General features: G+C 35.9%; 1 protein-coding gene across 2 annotated transcripts; it reads left to right on the top strand.

Annotated features, from left to right (window-relative positions):
* The first annotated feature begins 60 nt into the window (after nucleotides 1-60).
* On the top strand, nucleotides 61-7,543 carry YOD1 (YOD1 deubiquitinase). Of its 2 annotated transcripts, none has more exons than XM_032217965.1 (2): nucleotides 61-463; nucleotides 2,741-7,543. In XM_032217965.1, exons 1-2 carry the CDS (start codon nucleotides 391-393, stop codon nucleotides 3,445-3,447), a joined length of 780 nt encoding a protein of 259 aa, XP_032073856.1. In that variant the 5' UTR covers nucleotides 61-390; the 3' UTR covers nucleotides 3,448-7,543. The 2 variants fall into 2 exon arrangements, with proteins under 2 accessions (XP_032073856.1, XP_032073855.1); XM_032217964.1 differs by lacking the exon at nucleotides 61-463 and adding an exon at nucleotides 513-1,466.
* The last annotated feature ends 7,148 nt before the right edge of the window (nucleotides 7,544-14,691 follow it).

The following is a 14,691-nucleotide window of genomic DNA, read 5'->3' as shown; positions in this document are numbered from 1 at the left end:
CGGTCACTTCGGCTCCGGTCCTTTCTCCCGGTCCCTGCAGGAATACCTGCGAAATTCAGCACGCCCGTGCCGGGGACAGCAAGGCCAGAGTCCTGGGCTGGGCAAGCGGAGCCGATCCAGTCCGCAAGAGATCCTTCCCGGGAGCGCTGCCAAGCCACGGCCAGGTACCCGGGCGCAGGTGACCTTGTCCCCTCCCAGGCGGTGGGCGGGCAGAGAGTGGCAATTCTTCGGAGATGCAGCTATGCCAACCGGCGTGAAGGCCAAGCAGAACAATGCCAGATACTCCAAGACAAGTGACGCAAAGGGACTCCGAAAAAGAGGGAAAGATTTCTAGGTCAATGGGAACCGGAGTGATACCTGTGTTCGAGCCTGCATGAATGCAGATTGCAAATGTATTTACCAAGGGAAACGCTACGCGGGAGAAACCAATTCCCTACCTTTCGCACAGGGTTTAAGCACCCAGGTATGTATGTGTGTTGTATGCATGCATGCATGCATGCATGCATGCATGTATATGTGTCATGTACTGGCGTTCATTCACTATGCGACACTGACGTCCTTTGGTAATATTCGCTTCCTAGTTTGAACTCAAAAAGCAACCCGTGGAGACAGTAGGCAGATGGGACAGGTGTTCACATTCACGAATTCATGTGTTTGAATGCTTAGAACGAAAGTCAAAGCGAAATTATTCCGTTGTCCTTGGAAAGGAGGCCATCAGAAAAACCCAAAGCGGTCGACTAGATTGGGGAAGTTAAGAAAACATTCCGGAAGAAGGCAATTGCGAATTACTTCCGTACTGTTGCCAAGACAAATGTACCCACACGTCCATACAGCCATCAGAAATTAAGAGTCATTGGAAGGCGGCTTTAATTTTACGCATGCGCAAAGAGGCGCCTCAACAGTAGCTAGTTATCGAAAGTTAAAGCTTCAAGAAAGTGGGCGGGCAAAAGATGGATTGCGTCACACCCCTCAGCCCTAACGTCAGTTTTCCGCGCAAGCGTACTGACAAAAAGCGGCACGAACGGATTTTTATCCTGATCCTGAGGTGAGAGTCCTCCCGCGATTCTGATTGGCCTCTCAGGCAATTGTGCATGCCAGGAAGATGTAGAAGCGACCAATAAGGAAGCCCAAAGGGAAGGGCTACGGGAGTTGCCTGGCTGCCGGGAGTTGCAGCCATTTTTGCTGCGGGGAGGGGGGGGGCGCTGTTAAATGAAGCCCGGCCGCCCTCGGCAGGAACACTACAGTTCGGGCAGCGATCATGTTACGGCTGCGTTGTAAAGCGCGGAATGGCTCCTTTCCGCTTCCCGGCCTCACGGCACATTCCCGTCTACACGAACTCCAGGGCGTGATCGCTGCCCTCACCGGTGTCCCCATCCAGGCCCAGCGCCTGCTGCTCGGCTTCCCCCCCTCGTGCCTCGACCTCAGTGATGAAGAGCAGCGCCTCGGAGAGCTGGGCATTCATTCCGGTAAGCGGAGGGGACTTGCCCGAGCTCTTAGGCCGTTCCCGGTGAAAGTTTCCCCCCCCCCCACTCCCTCCCATCAAGAGGTGCCTCTCTACAGTTAGCGGAGAGATCTGGAAGTGGTTTCCAGTCCTGCTCGGCGTGTGGCGCCGCTGTTGTGCTTTTGGGGAGTCGAACGAAGAACCAGCTCGCCACTTAAAATCGTGGGAAGAAATCTTTTCAGTCCAGGTCATTTCATTCGGTGTTTTTCTGAATGAAGGACATGGGATTGAATGGTGACCTTATAATTTTTAAAAAAGGAAGAAAAATGCTGAATACACAGAAATGAGGAGAAGTTGCTTTTAGCCTGTAGAAATCTGGCTTCGTTGTTTATGCTAGGATGCAGTTGATATGTATTGAATGCAGGATCCTAGCTGGTAAGAGTTGAAATTGATATCTTTTCTCCTAGAAAAAAATAGGTCTCCTGCTTGGTAATAGTCCTCTTTTTTGCAGATAAATTTAAAGATATGCTTGAAGAAAGCTATCTTTAACATTGCATATTTTTTCTTTGTCAACAGGAAATGGCAAAGCCATGACACAAATGTTTTGACATCTTATACTTGTCTCCATTTGGCAGCACCCATCAATTATATTTCATAATTTTGCTCCTATGTGAAGCATAGTTTCCCTGTCTTTGGGAAATAAGGGGATTGCTATAACTTGTAGTCTCCTGCATCTTTCCAATGAATGGAATTTTTAATATGGAAAATATGGTCAGATTATCTCAATTGTTCATTCACAGGTATTTTTTTTCCTGGTGAAATGGACTAGGTAGATTTGGTAAAGAAATGTGTGTTGTAAAATTCTGTAAGATGTATTTTTTATTCACAATACATCTATTGGCTATAGAAATAATATATAAGAATTTACTCATTAGATTTTTTTTCTTCCTTCTGGAAGCCTTATAAAGACATTTTCTATTGCTTGCCTCCAACTATCTCTAACGTTAATGGCTGCATCTGAATTATATCTAATTCCAAGTATGAGGACATCCTATCTTGAGCAGAGATTAGACTAGTCAGTCTCCGAGATCACTTCCAACTCTATAATTCTATGATAGTTGTACATGAATAACTTCATAGTATTTTCTTTAATGAGTGAAATATTTCATATCATTACAGTAATCACTGCAGCAAAAGGAATATTATAGTCATATAACATACTGAAGGAGGGGTACCTGAAAGAACCATGATAGAATCATAATATAATGTTATTGCTTTGTTCTATTTTTTTCTTGACAGGTGATACTCTAATAGTTGAAGAAGATACAACCAAGCCCAAGACTGATTCATCTATAGTTACAAAGCGGACTGTTTCTAATTCGGTTAGAGAAGCTGTACCTGTGCTTGCCCGAAAGGTTGTTCCAGCTGACAACTCATGTCTTTTTACCAGCATATATTATGTAGTAGAAGGTGGGGTTTATGAACCAGGCTGTGCCCCAGAAATGAGAAATCTCATTGCCCAAATTGTAGCAAGCGACTTGGAATCCTATAGTGAGGCAGTCCTAGGAAAAAGTAATCAGGAATATTGTGACTGGATCAGAAGAGAAGATACATGGGGAGGTGCAATTGAGGTTTCTATATTATCTAAATTCTATCAGTGTGAAATTTGTGTAGTTGATACCCAGACAGTCAGAATTGATCGTTTTGGGGAAGATGCTGGCTATACTAAACGGGTGCTTTTAATTTATGATGGTATTCACTATGATCCACTTGAACGTAAAATCCCCAACTCAGACATTCCTCCTCAGACAATTTTTTCCACAAATGATGATGTTGTCCTTGCACAGGCTTTGGAATTAGCAGAGGAAGCCAGAAGAAAAAGACAGTTTACTGATGTAAATCGGTTTACATTGAGATGTATGGTTTGTCAGAAAGGATTAACAGGGCAAGTGGAAGCCAGAGAACATGCCAAGGAGACTGGACACACCAACTTTGGAGAAGTGTGAATTTTCTGTGAGGTTGGTCATGTTTTCTACCTCACTGATCCAGAACAAGCCTCCAGATTTTAAAATAAGCTATATGTAATGTTACAGATTCATTCAAAGTTTGAAAGCCCTAAATTTAATTATGGCTAATATGCACAGGGTTGCAGTTGATAGTGTAAAATGTTTACAAGAGTGCATGCAGTGGTGTCATATTTTCCAATAATCTTGGAGTATTCTTTTGCACAACTAAGAACTAGAGATAGCAACTGATAGCAACAGGTGTATCAACTCTTGAAAAAGAATCTAAGCAGCTGCTGAAGGAATTCCTGTAACACAACTGAATATATACATTGCTGTAGCCAGCTAGGCCTGCATCAAGGACTTTAGAATCACTGATGAAATAAAAATCTCAGCTCCATTACTGGATTTTTGATTCTGGAATCTATGAAATAGTTAAGATGGTTCTATTCATATCTGGAAAAATTACTTGCATCTCAGTTTTGTTCATATGAAATGTATATGTTTTTGTAACTTAAAGCAGTAATTCCAAAGCTATCTTATTTAAAATTGCTCATTTGGAAAACTGTGTTAAAATAAGGAATGCGAGTTACATTTTCAGCAGTCTTAGAAAGTAAAGTTACTAATAAATTTGGATAATTCCATGGTGCCTAAATACCAGTATACATTAATTATTTTTTAAAAGGTATAATCTGTTTGGGTGTTAATATGTATAAATAACAGGGCCTTCAAAATTGTAACAAACTCAGCAATATGAATCAGCGTATTCATCATATGGATAAATAATATATTGCAGCTATAATATTTCAAGGGTTCCATGACATCAGATTGTTAAATTTAATGTCAAACCTTAGAGGCAGAGTGGTATGTTTCCAAATTGTCCATTTTTCTAAGTATAGCAATGTCCCTGATAACTGTCAAATTGTTCTCTTTGAAAGTAGTATATCATAGAGAAAACCTTCAGATGTGGATACATTGGAGGTAGAGGAAGGGAGGAAAAGGTAATTGCCAACTGGGCTAGTGCTTCATATTAAAAACAAAACTTAGAGATTTGCAATCAAAATCACAAAGTTTTGGCTATTGGAAACCATTGCACTCTGATCTGATTCGTTACATGCATACATCCTTTCACTGTTGTAGCTCTTAACTGAAAAACTCATTCACTATTATAAGCCTTATAAGTGTATGTGTGTGTATATTGCATACATACACAAATGCTGTTTGGTAATAAAACGTGTTACGGATAATATGGTTTGCATGTGGTAGAAAAGTTATATTTAATCTGGAGGGCTTTTGTAGGCAGTAGAAAATGTATTTGGAGATTATCTGAATTAAAATAATTTACAAGTAAATTTAAAAGGAAAGGATTTAGCATTTGAGGGAAAGGAAGAAATTAAAATGTGAGATTGTAATGATGTGTGGTGATCAAAACTGGTTTAATGCATGCTGGCTTAGAAATAATTCAAATTATCAGAAAATGGAAGTGGTTTAGCAATGTGGTTGCCATCAGTGAAAGAAGCATTAGGAAATGAGTAATTTGGATCTAAACATCTAATATTTCTTGGATACTTGTACCTTTTTAGGTCCCAAATATATGCATGGTTAATTGCTTTTTCCATTTATTTTTAATGTAACATGACCTATAAAATTTCAAACAGGTATAGGCTGGGTCAAATATCTCAACGAAGTTATGCTTTAGTGCAAGGATCTGCAACGTTGTGAGCCTTAGGGATATATTTGGAATTTTGAGAACCAAGGATATATTTGCAAAATGGCTGCAAGGGAGGGTTTCTCCAATTTACAAAATGATAGCTGTAAGGAAAGATAATTTACCTTAACCTTACACATACCACAGTCTGTCCGTCCCCCCAAAAAGTAAGAACTATGTTGCAGTATCACATTAATTTAAATATTTTTAAGAAAGCTTATAATGGGATATAGCTTTGCAGTAAGTCAAGTTCCCATTAAAAATAAAATTATTTTTAAAGATATATTGTGAAGTACAGGTGTGTCAGGAAAGCTAAACTAATTGAATTAGATTACAACTAGGCTATGTAACTTGTCAGTATTCATATTTGATTTGAGATTCCTGATCTGAAGTTAAAGATTTGGACCTAATTTAATGTGCTGACAGTCAATGTGAAAATGCACTTTTTAATCAATTCAGAAATTTGAATTTATTGAACTGAAGTGAAGTGAAAGTTCTCAATCTAGAAACAGCAAAGAGATCTGCAATCACTCATTTCCCCTATATGATGAGTTAAATAATGTAACTAAAGGTAATTGTAGTTCTTAAGTCGAAAACAATACTAAATTAAATGTTGATTTTAAGTTAATAAGACATGAAATGCAATCCTACACATATCTGCTCAGAGTAAACCCCAAAGTAGTGGACTTCCAGGAAAGTCTGTTACAACTACACTAACTAATGTAGACATATTAAGGATAACTCAGTTAAGACTAATAAAGTGGTACTTTTGCCAAAAGCCTTAAACAAAACAACTGCAATTGTACTTGTTACAGTATAAGAAAATGTTACCAAACTCACTAAGCTGCATGCTTTTATTGGCCAAAAAGACTATTAGACTAGAATGTTATAGCAATTTACTTAAAGTTCTGCTTAAATAATGGAAATAAAAAGTAGGAAATAAAACCATTTTACAATTACCCTAATATTGGTACTGATCTCTTTAAAGTCTAAAATCAGATTAGTTGACCTTAAAGTCCTGTAATAGATACTTGGACAGTAGTAGCACTGGAGATTGCTTCTCTCTTATCAGAGGCACGCACACAGACGAATATAACCCTATTCAATAATTTTTTATGGCTCAGTTGCCAAGTATGGTTTGAAAAATAGGGTGTAATTTATACAAAACATGGGCGTGTAATATATTAAGCATTTAATCTGTAACTGTATATCTACATTTGCTTGGAAAAACATGATTAACATCAAGACTTTTAGAGAAAGAAAAGATGTATTCTGAGACTTGAATATATTAATACACTAAGGCCTTTAAATCTTGTGAAGAAAATCGTATTTGTTCACAGACTGGCTGAGATTACAGTTAAACCTAGATACTGTATTAATCTTATTTTGTTTGCTGTAGAATTGATTACATGCACTTATCAAAGGTGTTGAGAAATTGACCTGTTTATATTCCATTTAAGTAAAGGTGCTAAGGGAAGCTTATTTTGTATATTGTGTTCTATTAATTTTTTTAAATTTTAGAGTATGTACTTTTTGCATTTTTGCTTTAAGGTTTGTCTGGAGACATGGGTTTAAATCACACTATTTTACTGCAGATTTTACCAACAGTATTATAATTTTTAATGTCATTTAAAATATAGCACATTAGTTTTTATTGAGCTATTGCCATAAATATGTTTCTCTACAGATCTTTATACACATAAAAAGATAATTAGTTGCATGGAAATGCATTCAAGAACTAAATGTTTATATAAAATAAATCCTTGGATTTAGAAAAAAACAAAAATAAATGTAATCTGACATGTTTCATCTAAATGGTGGTTATTTGAAAGCTTGTAAATTTGGACAATACAGAATATTATTTCCTTTAAATATCTAAGTATGAAGATGGTATATCTTGGTACCAGATTTGGATTACATTTTATCCTTGGATAGCTATAAAAAGAAAGTCTTTTAAGTTGGTAAACATACTTTGCGGTAATGGGTTATAATATTTAAAACATTACGATTTTCTCTCTTATTTTAAAATGGCTACAAAATTACATTGGATGATTGCTAATAGAAACATGTCATAATCCAAACAATCTCTTATGTCACTTCTTAGCTTTTTTCTAGTGTTAAAATTAATATTTTTGTCATAGAAAAAAATTCTAAGTTAACTGGGAGCTGAAATTTCCTGTTACATCATTTATTTTATAAAGGAACCTATGTCTACATTATCTTTAAAAACTATTATTTGCACCTTCTTATGGATATAGAAATCAATTTAAATGAACTCTTCAATCTGGGAGTAGAAGAATATAATATCCATTTTTTTTCTGGTGTCAATTTTATACACATACACAGAGTTTAATATCCTTAAAAGTATCACTAACTTTAAAATTCTCAGAAATTGAGAATAGAGTGCAATTTGAAAACTGAGACTTAAATGATAGCTACTATATAGTAATTCTATAGTATTACTTGATTGGATTAAATGTTGAAGATGTGTTCCAAAATTTGCATATCTGGCAATAGCACCAGCATTAACATTCTGAAATGTGAAAATGTATGTTTTAGCATATGGCCTTTCGTATACTTTTAGATGAGATCGGTGTATCAAATGCAGCACTTTAAAAGCTTGTCAATCATGGTTTATCAGTTTAGTGTGCTTTACGAAGGAATTAAATGGGTGCATTTTTTTGTAAACTGGCATACATTTTAAAAATATCTAATATTTTTCAGTGGTACCACATATTGCAACAGTATTTCATGAAAATACATACGGTATATGTTCTGTTTAACATGCTGTCGAGTTTAATTATAGCAACACTAATATGTAACATTATGCATGTGTGTCCCACTTTGTATTCACTTGTATTTCTGCTTTCTATCTTTAATAAAAATTGATGCTGGTACATATACTTAGATTACACAAGCTATTGCAAAATGTATTGCAAATTATTACCAAAAAATTCCAGGGTGGTTTTTTTTTAATGAAATTGGACTGTTTTTGAATTGTCTAGATTCAAAAACTGTCTGGATTTAAATCACTTTGACCTCTATGAAACTGCTTTATATTAACACTGCTATTCTAAACAACTGTTCTATTCTCAGCATCTCGGGCAGAGGTTCTTCCCATTGAGTATCTCCAAGGAAAAGGACTGAGACTGGCTCTTATGCATTCACTTTATGAGGGATATGGACAGTTAAGAGATGGATGGATGGATAGATGGATGGATGGATGGATAGATAGCATCTGATCAAAAACCATGGTTTCTGAGCAAACATTAATAGAATATGTTATGCTTGCATAATATGCAGGAATGGATGACAACTGCAAAATTAGAACAGTATTTAAGAATAATTAATTTTGGGAAATGATTTTGAAAAATAACTAAAGGTTAGATTGAGAATTAGCTACTTCTAGTATGTATTCATTAAAATATTCATACCCTTAAATAAGGTCTCATTCATTTCATTGGGACAACTCTTGTGGAGCTAATTTTTCATCCAATTAAGTATGTGGGATCTGTTGGTCTTCAAATGTGAAAAATACTCTAGTAGCATTAATCTTTATTTAAATGGCCCCATTCAAGATACATGTTCCTATGATAAGATACTTGAAGAGCAATAGCACTTATATACCGCTTCATAGTCCTTTATATATAGCCTTTTCTAAGTGGTTTACACAGCATATTGCCCCCCAACAATTTGGGTCCTCATTTTACTGGTCTTGGAAAGATGGAAAGCTGAGTTGACCTTGAGCCAGTCAGAGTCAAACTTCTTTTAGTTGGCAGAATTGGCCTGCAATATTGCATTTTAACCACTGTGTCACCACAACTCCCTTATATAAAATATACTATTACTTAAGTTCTTCTTACTTAAGTATCTCTATTTCCAACTTACTGAGATATCCAGGACACATATTTTTCAATTGTTGACATCCAATCAGATTTCATTTAACTAGAATTCAGTTGCATTATAAACCTTTCAACTACGTGTAATTTAACTGGTAAAAATATTTCCATGTAACTTAAAAATCTTACAGCTGAAAGCAATCTTGTTCCTAAATCCAGATCATATCCATGTTAAAGGTAGTTGCTCTTTAAAGAGTTTAGATGTAATAGTGCAACAGTCCCCAATTTTTCTATCTTACCAGCCCAGCCCAGCCCAGCCAGGGTGGGTGGGTGGGGTGGGCATGTGAGTAGCAGGTGCACTATTTGTGCGAGCAGTGTATGTGCCCGCCACTTGCACAAATAGAGCTTTGTGTGCAAGTGCAGGGTGCTTGCTCTCAGAAACGAAGTTCCACTTGCACAAACAGCGGGCACTTGAGTGGAAAGGGCTTCTGTTTGTGTGAAGTTCCACTTATGCAAAATATCCATAACATTTATGAGCTGTGGTGGCACAGTGGTTATAATGCAGTACTGCAGCCTACTTCTGCTGACTACCAGGTGCTAGAAGTTCAGCGATTCGATTCTCACTAGCTCTTACATCCTGAGGTCGGTAAAATGAGGACCCAGATTGTTGGGGGCAATATGCTGTTTCTGTAAATTGCTTAGAAAGGGCTGAAAAGCACTGTGAAACAATATATAAGTCTAAGTGGTATTGTACTGTACATACTATTTACTAAAATATTAAAGGCAGGATAAAAATTACGGATATTTCTCTAATATCTTTCTATTTCTCCTAGTTTTGCCATTTTCACCAATTTTAGAGTGCGTTTTTGCACATATAAAATTTCATAGCGGTAATCATATACAAAAATAATCTACATGGCTTTGTTCTAATTGTTCATTAATCCCAGAAAGAAGAATTCCGGTTTCTATTGAATATTCTTTAAAAAATGTATTATATACCATATTTTTAGGAGTATAAGATGCTCCGGACTATAAAATGCACCTATTTTTTTTTGGGGGGGGGGGAAACAAGGAGGAAAAAATCTGTCTTTAGTTCCCAGCATCTATCTGGCCTGTTTGGCGTGGCCTGTTCAGTGCTGCCATTGGCCCTTCCCTGTGGCCCATTCACCACTACCGCCACCCATTCACTGTTGCCGCAGCCTATTTGCTGCCGTGGCCCATTCACTGCCACTGCAGTGTGTTTGCCATGGTCTATTTGTCACCACCACAAACCATTTGCTGCTGCAGATCTCCGCCGCCTGTAACTGGCTGAAAATGTGACATGCAGAGGCCAAAAATGGCTGATGGGTGGGGGCTGGTGTGTGTGTGGGACTTTAGCAACATTCGGTGTATAAGGCACACCACAATTTTCACACCCTTTTAGGGGGGGGGTGCATCTTATACTCTGAAAAGAATCCTGAAATTTCTGGCTCTTTTTAAACTTCTCAAGACGTGATAAAATGATACTTCATGTCATTCACATTTCCAACATACTTATGAAATATCTTCATACATTCTAGTAGCAATTACATCTTTTTATATTAAAAAAACTTAGATGATAAAATAATGTAAATTTCAATCCTTTTATACTTTCTCATTGTTCCATCAATATATTGTATCCAAAATTCATAGTCCATTTATCATACAAATTTTCACTAGCTGTTCACTACCACCACTTGTTAAATCAAGTCACCGTACAAGAAAGCAAGCCGTTCAGTTATATTTGGAACTCTGGGTTTTTAGTTCTTCCCCTACTTTTTACATCGTGGTATAAGTGCATTGCCAGTAGTACATGACATTATTAATATTCTGTCTCTATATAACATTTAGCTCTGCAGAGAATGTTTGATAAAGAGTCCTACATGTAATAAAACTTTCATTTAGCTTAAATTAGAAACATTATTATCCAGATTACTCCTTAGACTATAAAGGTGGCAGACTACACAGATATTTAGGCAATTATACAGTAATGCTTTAAAATATGTGAATCCTTTTGAATTTTCAATATTTCTGCATAAAAAATATTACAGTAGATCATACTAAAATATCTCTTCTTCGCATAACAACAAAAATTAAATAAAAAGGATTCAAACAAATGAGACGAAGTATTTTACTTGTTCTTTGATTTGGTTAGGGAAATGACCCAAAGTTACAAGCTTGAGAGCCAGGAATATTCTAGGCAAACAGTGCTAGTGCATTCCTTTCTCTGTGTTATGTTCCATTGTGTGCTTGCTTACTTTCTTGTAATCCTTTCCTCTCCAATGAAGGTAAATCTAAACATTAATTCCCTTCTGGCTAATTATCCCAGGACAGAGAAGGGAGAAAAGTAGAAGCTGAAATAAAATTGTAAGTGGAGTCACAGTCATGTAATTTTCCACTTAATAACCACATCACTTAGCATCAATTGTGGTCACTAAACAAGAACTACCTGTATCTAGTTTTAGAACATGTATGGAGAACAAATGTTCTAGGTTATTTTTATACTGAAATGTTGCAAAGTCAAAAGGGTGCACAAACTTAAGCAACACAATAGCTATTGAGCTAGAAGTCATACATTTCTCAATATTATGTGTCTCAAATGCTGCAGTCCTCACATTTGGTGGGCTATATAGTATATAAATAAAAGTCCTGTATCTCTTTGCAACCTACGCTTTCATGGATACATTTACATAATTATTGTACATTTTAGTGACATTTCTAACCTGATGTCCAGGTGTCCTTTCAAATCAGGAAATAGTGTAACAAAAACAATACTGTGATTTGATATGGACTGTTTAAGTTGTATTTTAGCATTATCGATGTGCACTGTGTTTTACAAAAAACGGCTCTGGCCTAAATACATTGTTTGAATTACAAAATGTCAAAAGTTATGTAAATTGCATCAGTTTGGAGAAGGTATGACTTTTTGATGGAATAGAAAAAATGGTTAATGGCTCAGTTCCTTGCCCGGGAGAAAGGTGCATTGTTTCAAATATTTGAATGTTCTTTATTCATGCTTGGTAACCTATTGACTTCAGTAAATGTATTGGTTTGATGCCAAAAAATGTCAGCTTCCCCTTCCCCCACCAATCAAGGGCATTTTTAGTTAATAATTAAGAAAATGGAATGCTAAACATGTGCAGTAATGACATCCATGTGCCAAGGGAATATTACTTCAGTGAACATACTTGAAGTAGAAGCACCGGAATGAATAAGGAAGATAAATCCAAAAACTTCATGGTCAACATAACATTTCAAATATAATACTCAATCCCATTCAATTTTATTTTGAGAATCACATGTAGGCACTTATATGGAATAAAACTAAGAAATTATACTGAAATGAATAATGATAGTTCACTTGCCAGATAACAATACAGATAGCTTGATCTTTGTTCTTGCAAATATTGCAAATTGGAATAAATTTATTGGAATCCTAGTGGAATATCACAAGTAGTAGAACATCATAGCAGAACTAGTTGTAGAACTTTATAAAATTACAATCTATTAATTTTATACATTCAGTAAAATCGATATAAATTTTCTAACAGTTTTCCAACCTTTTACTGTATTCTTTTTTAAAAAGTACATTGCTCCTGCAACAACTGTAACTCACCACTTAATGTTAATAACACCTGTTAAATACCAGCTAGAAGGATGACATTATGGTTTATACTTCCTGTTTTCTGAATATCTACATTTGATTTATTTTGGAACTGAGTGCATTTGTGACGATTCTGAATGTTTTAATGAAGAGGAAATATACAGCAAAAAGATCAACTGCCAACCCCCTAATCTTTAAGGCATGGTACATTAGTCACCCAGAATAGTTAATCTGTGATGAATTCACATATATTCCAAGCCACATCCTAGAAAGAACAGCTTAATAAGCAGGAACATAACTGGAGTCAACGCTACAGGTTTCTCTTTGAAGATATCACTAGCAAACTATGCAGAAGAACAACATGCCAAATGTAGGTGGTGCCTGCTAATGCTTATGAGACATCTTAAGAAAAAACATAAACTTTTACATTTGGAAAAATGGGCAGGATGGTATCTTATTACAAATTGAGAGAAAGGAGGAACTTCTTTTTTATTAATCCATTGATCTTCAGTTGATTGAATGAAAGAAGAAAAGGTAAATGGATAAGTAATCAACTTGCAAAGTAGTCCTACCTTCTATATGGGTACTTTCAAAAAATACTATTGCTGAATGAAAAAAATACTTTCAATATTATATTCAAAACCAGGTGAATGTCAATTCTCTCAGGCAAATAGAATAATGAGTTTAGTTTGGTTTGATTTCCACATTTGACATCTGCACATATTTTATTTGTAAGCAAATTTGATGATGTGCTTAAATAATATGCCCAACAAATCATTACTGGACTTTTTAAAAATGTATTGCTTAATGTTTTTATTTATTTATTTATTTATTTATTTTTAATTCATTTAAAAATGTATATGGCTGCCCAAATCACACATGGTGACCCCACATTTGTTTGGGAAAAAGTTCATTCAATTTTATTCTTTAAGTTCCTTGCCCAAGTTAAATACTGACTCTGAACAGCATTCTGTTTACATTCTGTAAATAATAAATATAGAAGGAACAATATGATCGTTTACTACAAATTATTCTTCTTCAGCCTTGAAGAAGCTTTTTGGATGAAAAGCGAAGTATTTTCAAAAAACCAAGAAAATCCAGTTGCCTTTTGAAAAACCACTTTTGGAATAGTACTGAGTACCATTACAGCCTACAATACAGCTAAAGCTATAATCCTGTGCATATTTACTTGACATGCTTCCTTTTGAATTTCATTGTGAATAAATTATGCATAGCAAGGATGTTTATATATAACAGTAATTTCTGAATTATATCTTTGCTCTGCTTCAAAGGCTTTAAGCCTAAAACACAAAATAAGTATTTTGTATATTTCCAGCAGACCATGATTCAGACATAAGAGACACATATGTACATGTATGTGTTTCTTATGTCCGAATCATGGTCTGCTGGAAATATACAAAATATTTATTTTGTGTTTTAGGCTTAAAGCCTGATATCTTTGCTCTGCAGAGCAAAGATAGAATTCAGAAATTACTGTTAATCAATCACATTTATATGGCATCAAGCTATCATTTAGAGAATAACATATACAATAATAGTCCTTTCTAAACCAGCTCTCATTTCATAGAAGCAAACATCTGTGTTATCAGGAAAAAAATGAAAACAATATTTTAAAAGTCTTTTTTTATCCACACAGTAGAAACCAATAAACCTGGCAACTATCCAGTGGTGGGATTCAAATAATTTAACAACCGGTTCTCTGCCCTAATGATTTCTTCCAACAACCAATTTGCCAAACTGTTCAGAAACTTCTCCTGGAGTGGTGCGAACTGGCTGAATCCACCACTGCAGCTATCTTAATATGGGTCTCAGAGAACCAACAACCCCAGGACTGGAACCAAAGCTACGTTTTAAGAACTTTGTAGAACTCTAAGAGAGAGGGCGCAGTCCTTCTTTCTGGGTCAATGATGTTCCACAGGTGGGGCTGTGACAGAGAAAGCATGTTTCCTCAATCCCACAAGTTGACTACATTTAATAAAAGGGCCCAGGTACACACCCATTCTGCTGGAATGTACATGGTGAATAAGAAATAACTGGGGACAAACAGTCTCTCAGTT

The sequence above is a fragment of the Thamnophis elegans genome, chromosome 5 (genome assembly GCF_009769535.1).
Source record: "Thamnophis elegans isolate rThaEle1 chromosome 5, rThaEle1.pri, whole genome shotgun sequence".
Taxonomy (NCBI): domain Eukaryota; kingdom Metazoa; phylum Chordata; class Lepidosauria; order Squamata; family Colubridae; genus Thamnophis; species Thamnophis elegans.
The sequence above is the reverse complement of the archived record's forward strand: the minus strand, read 5'-3'. Positions and strand labels throughout refer to the sequence as shown.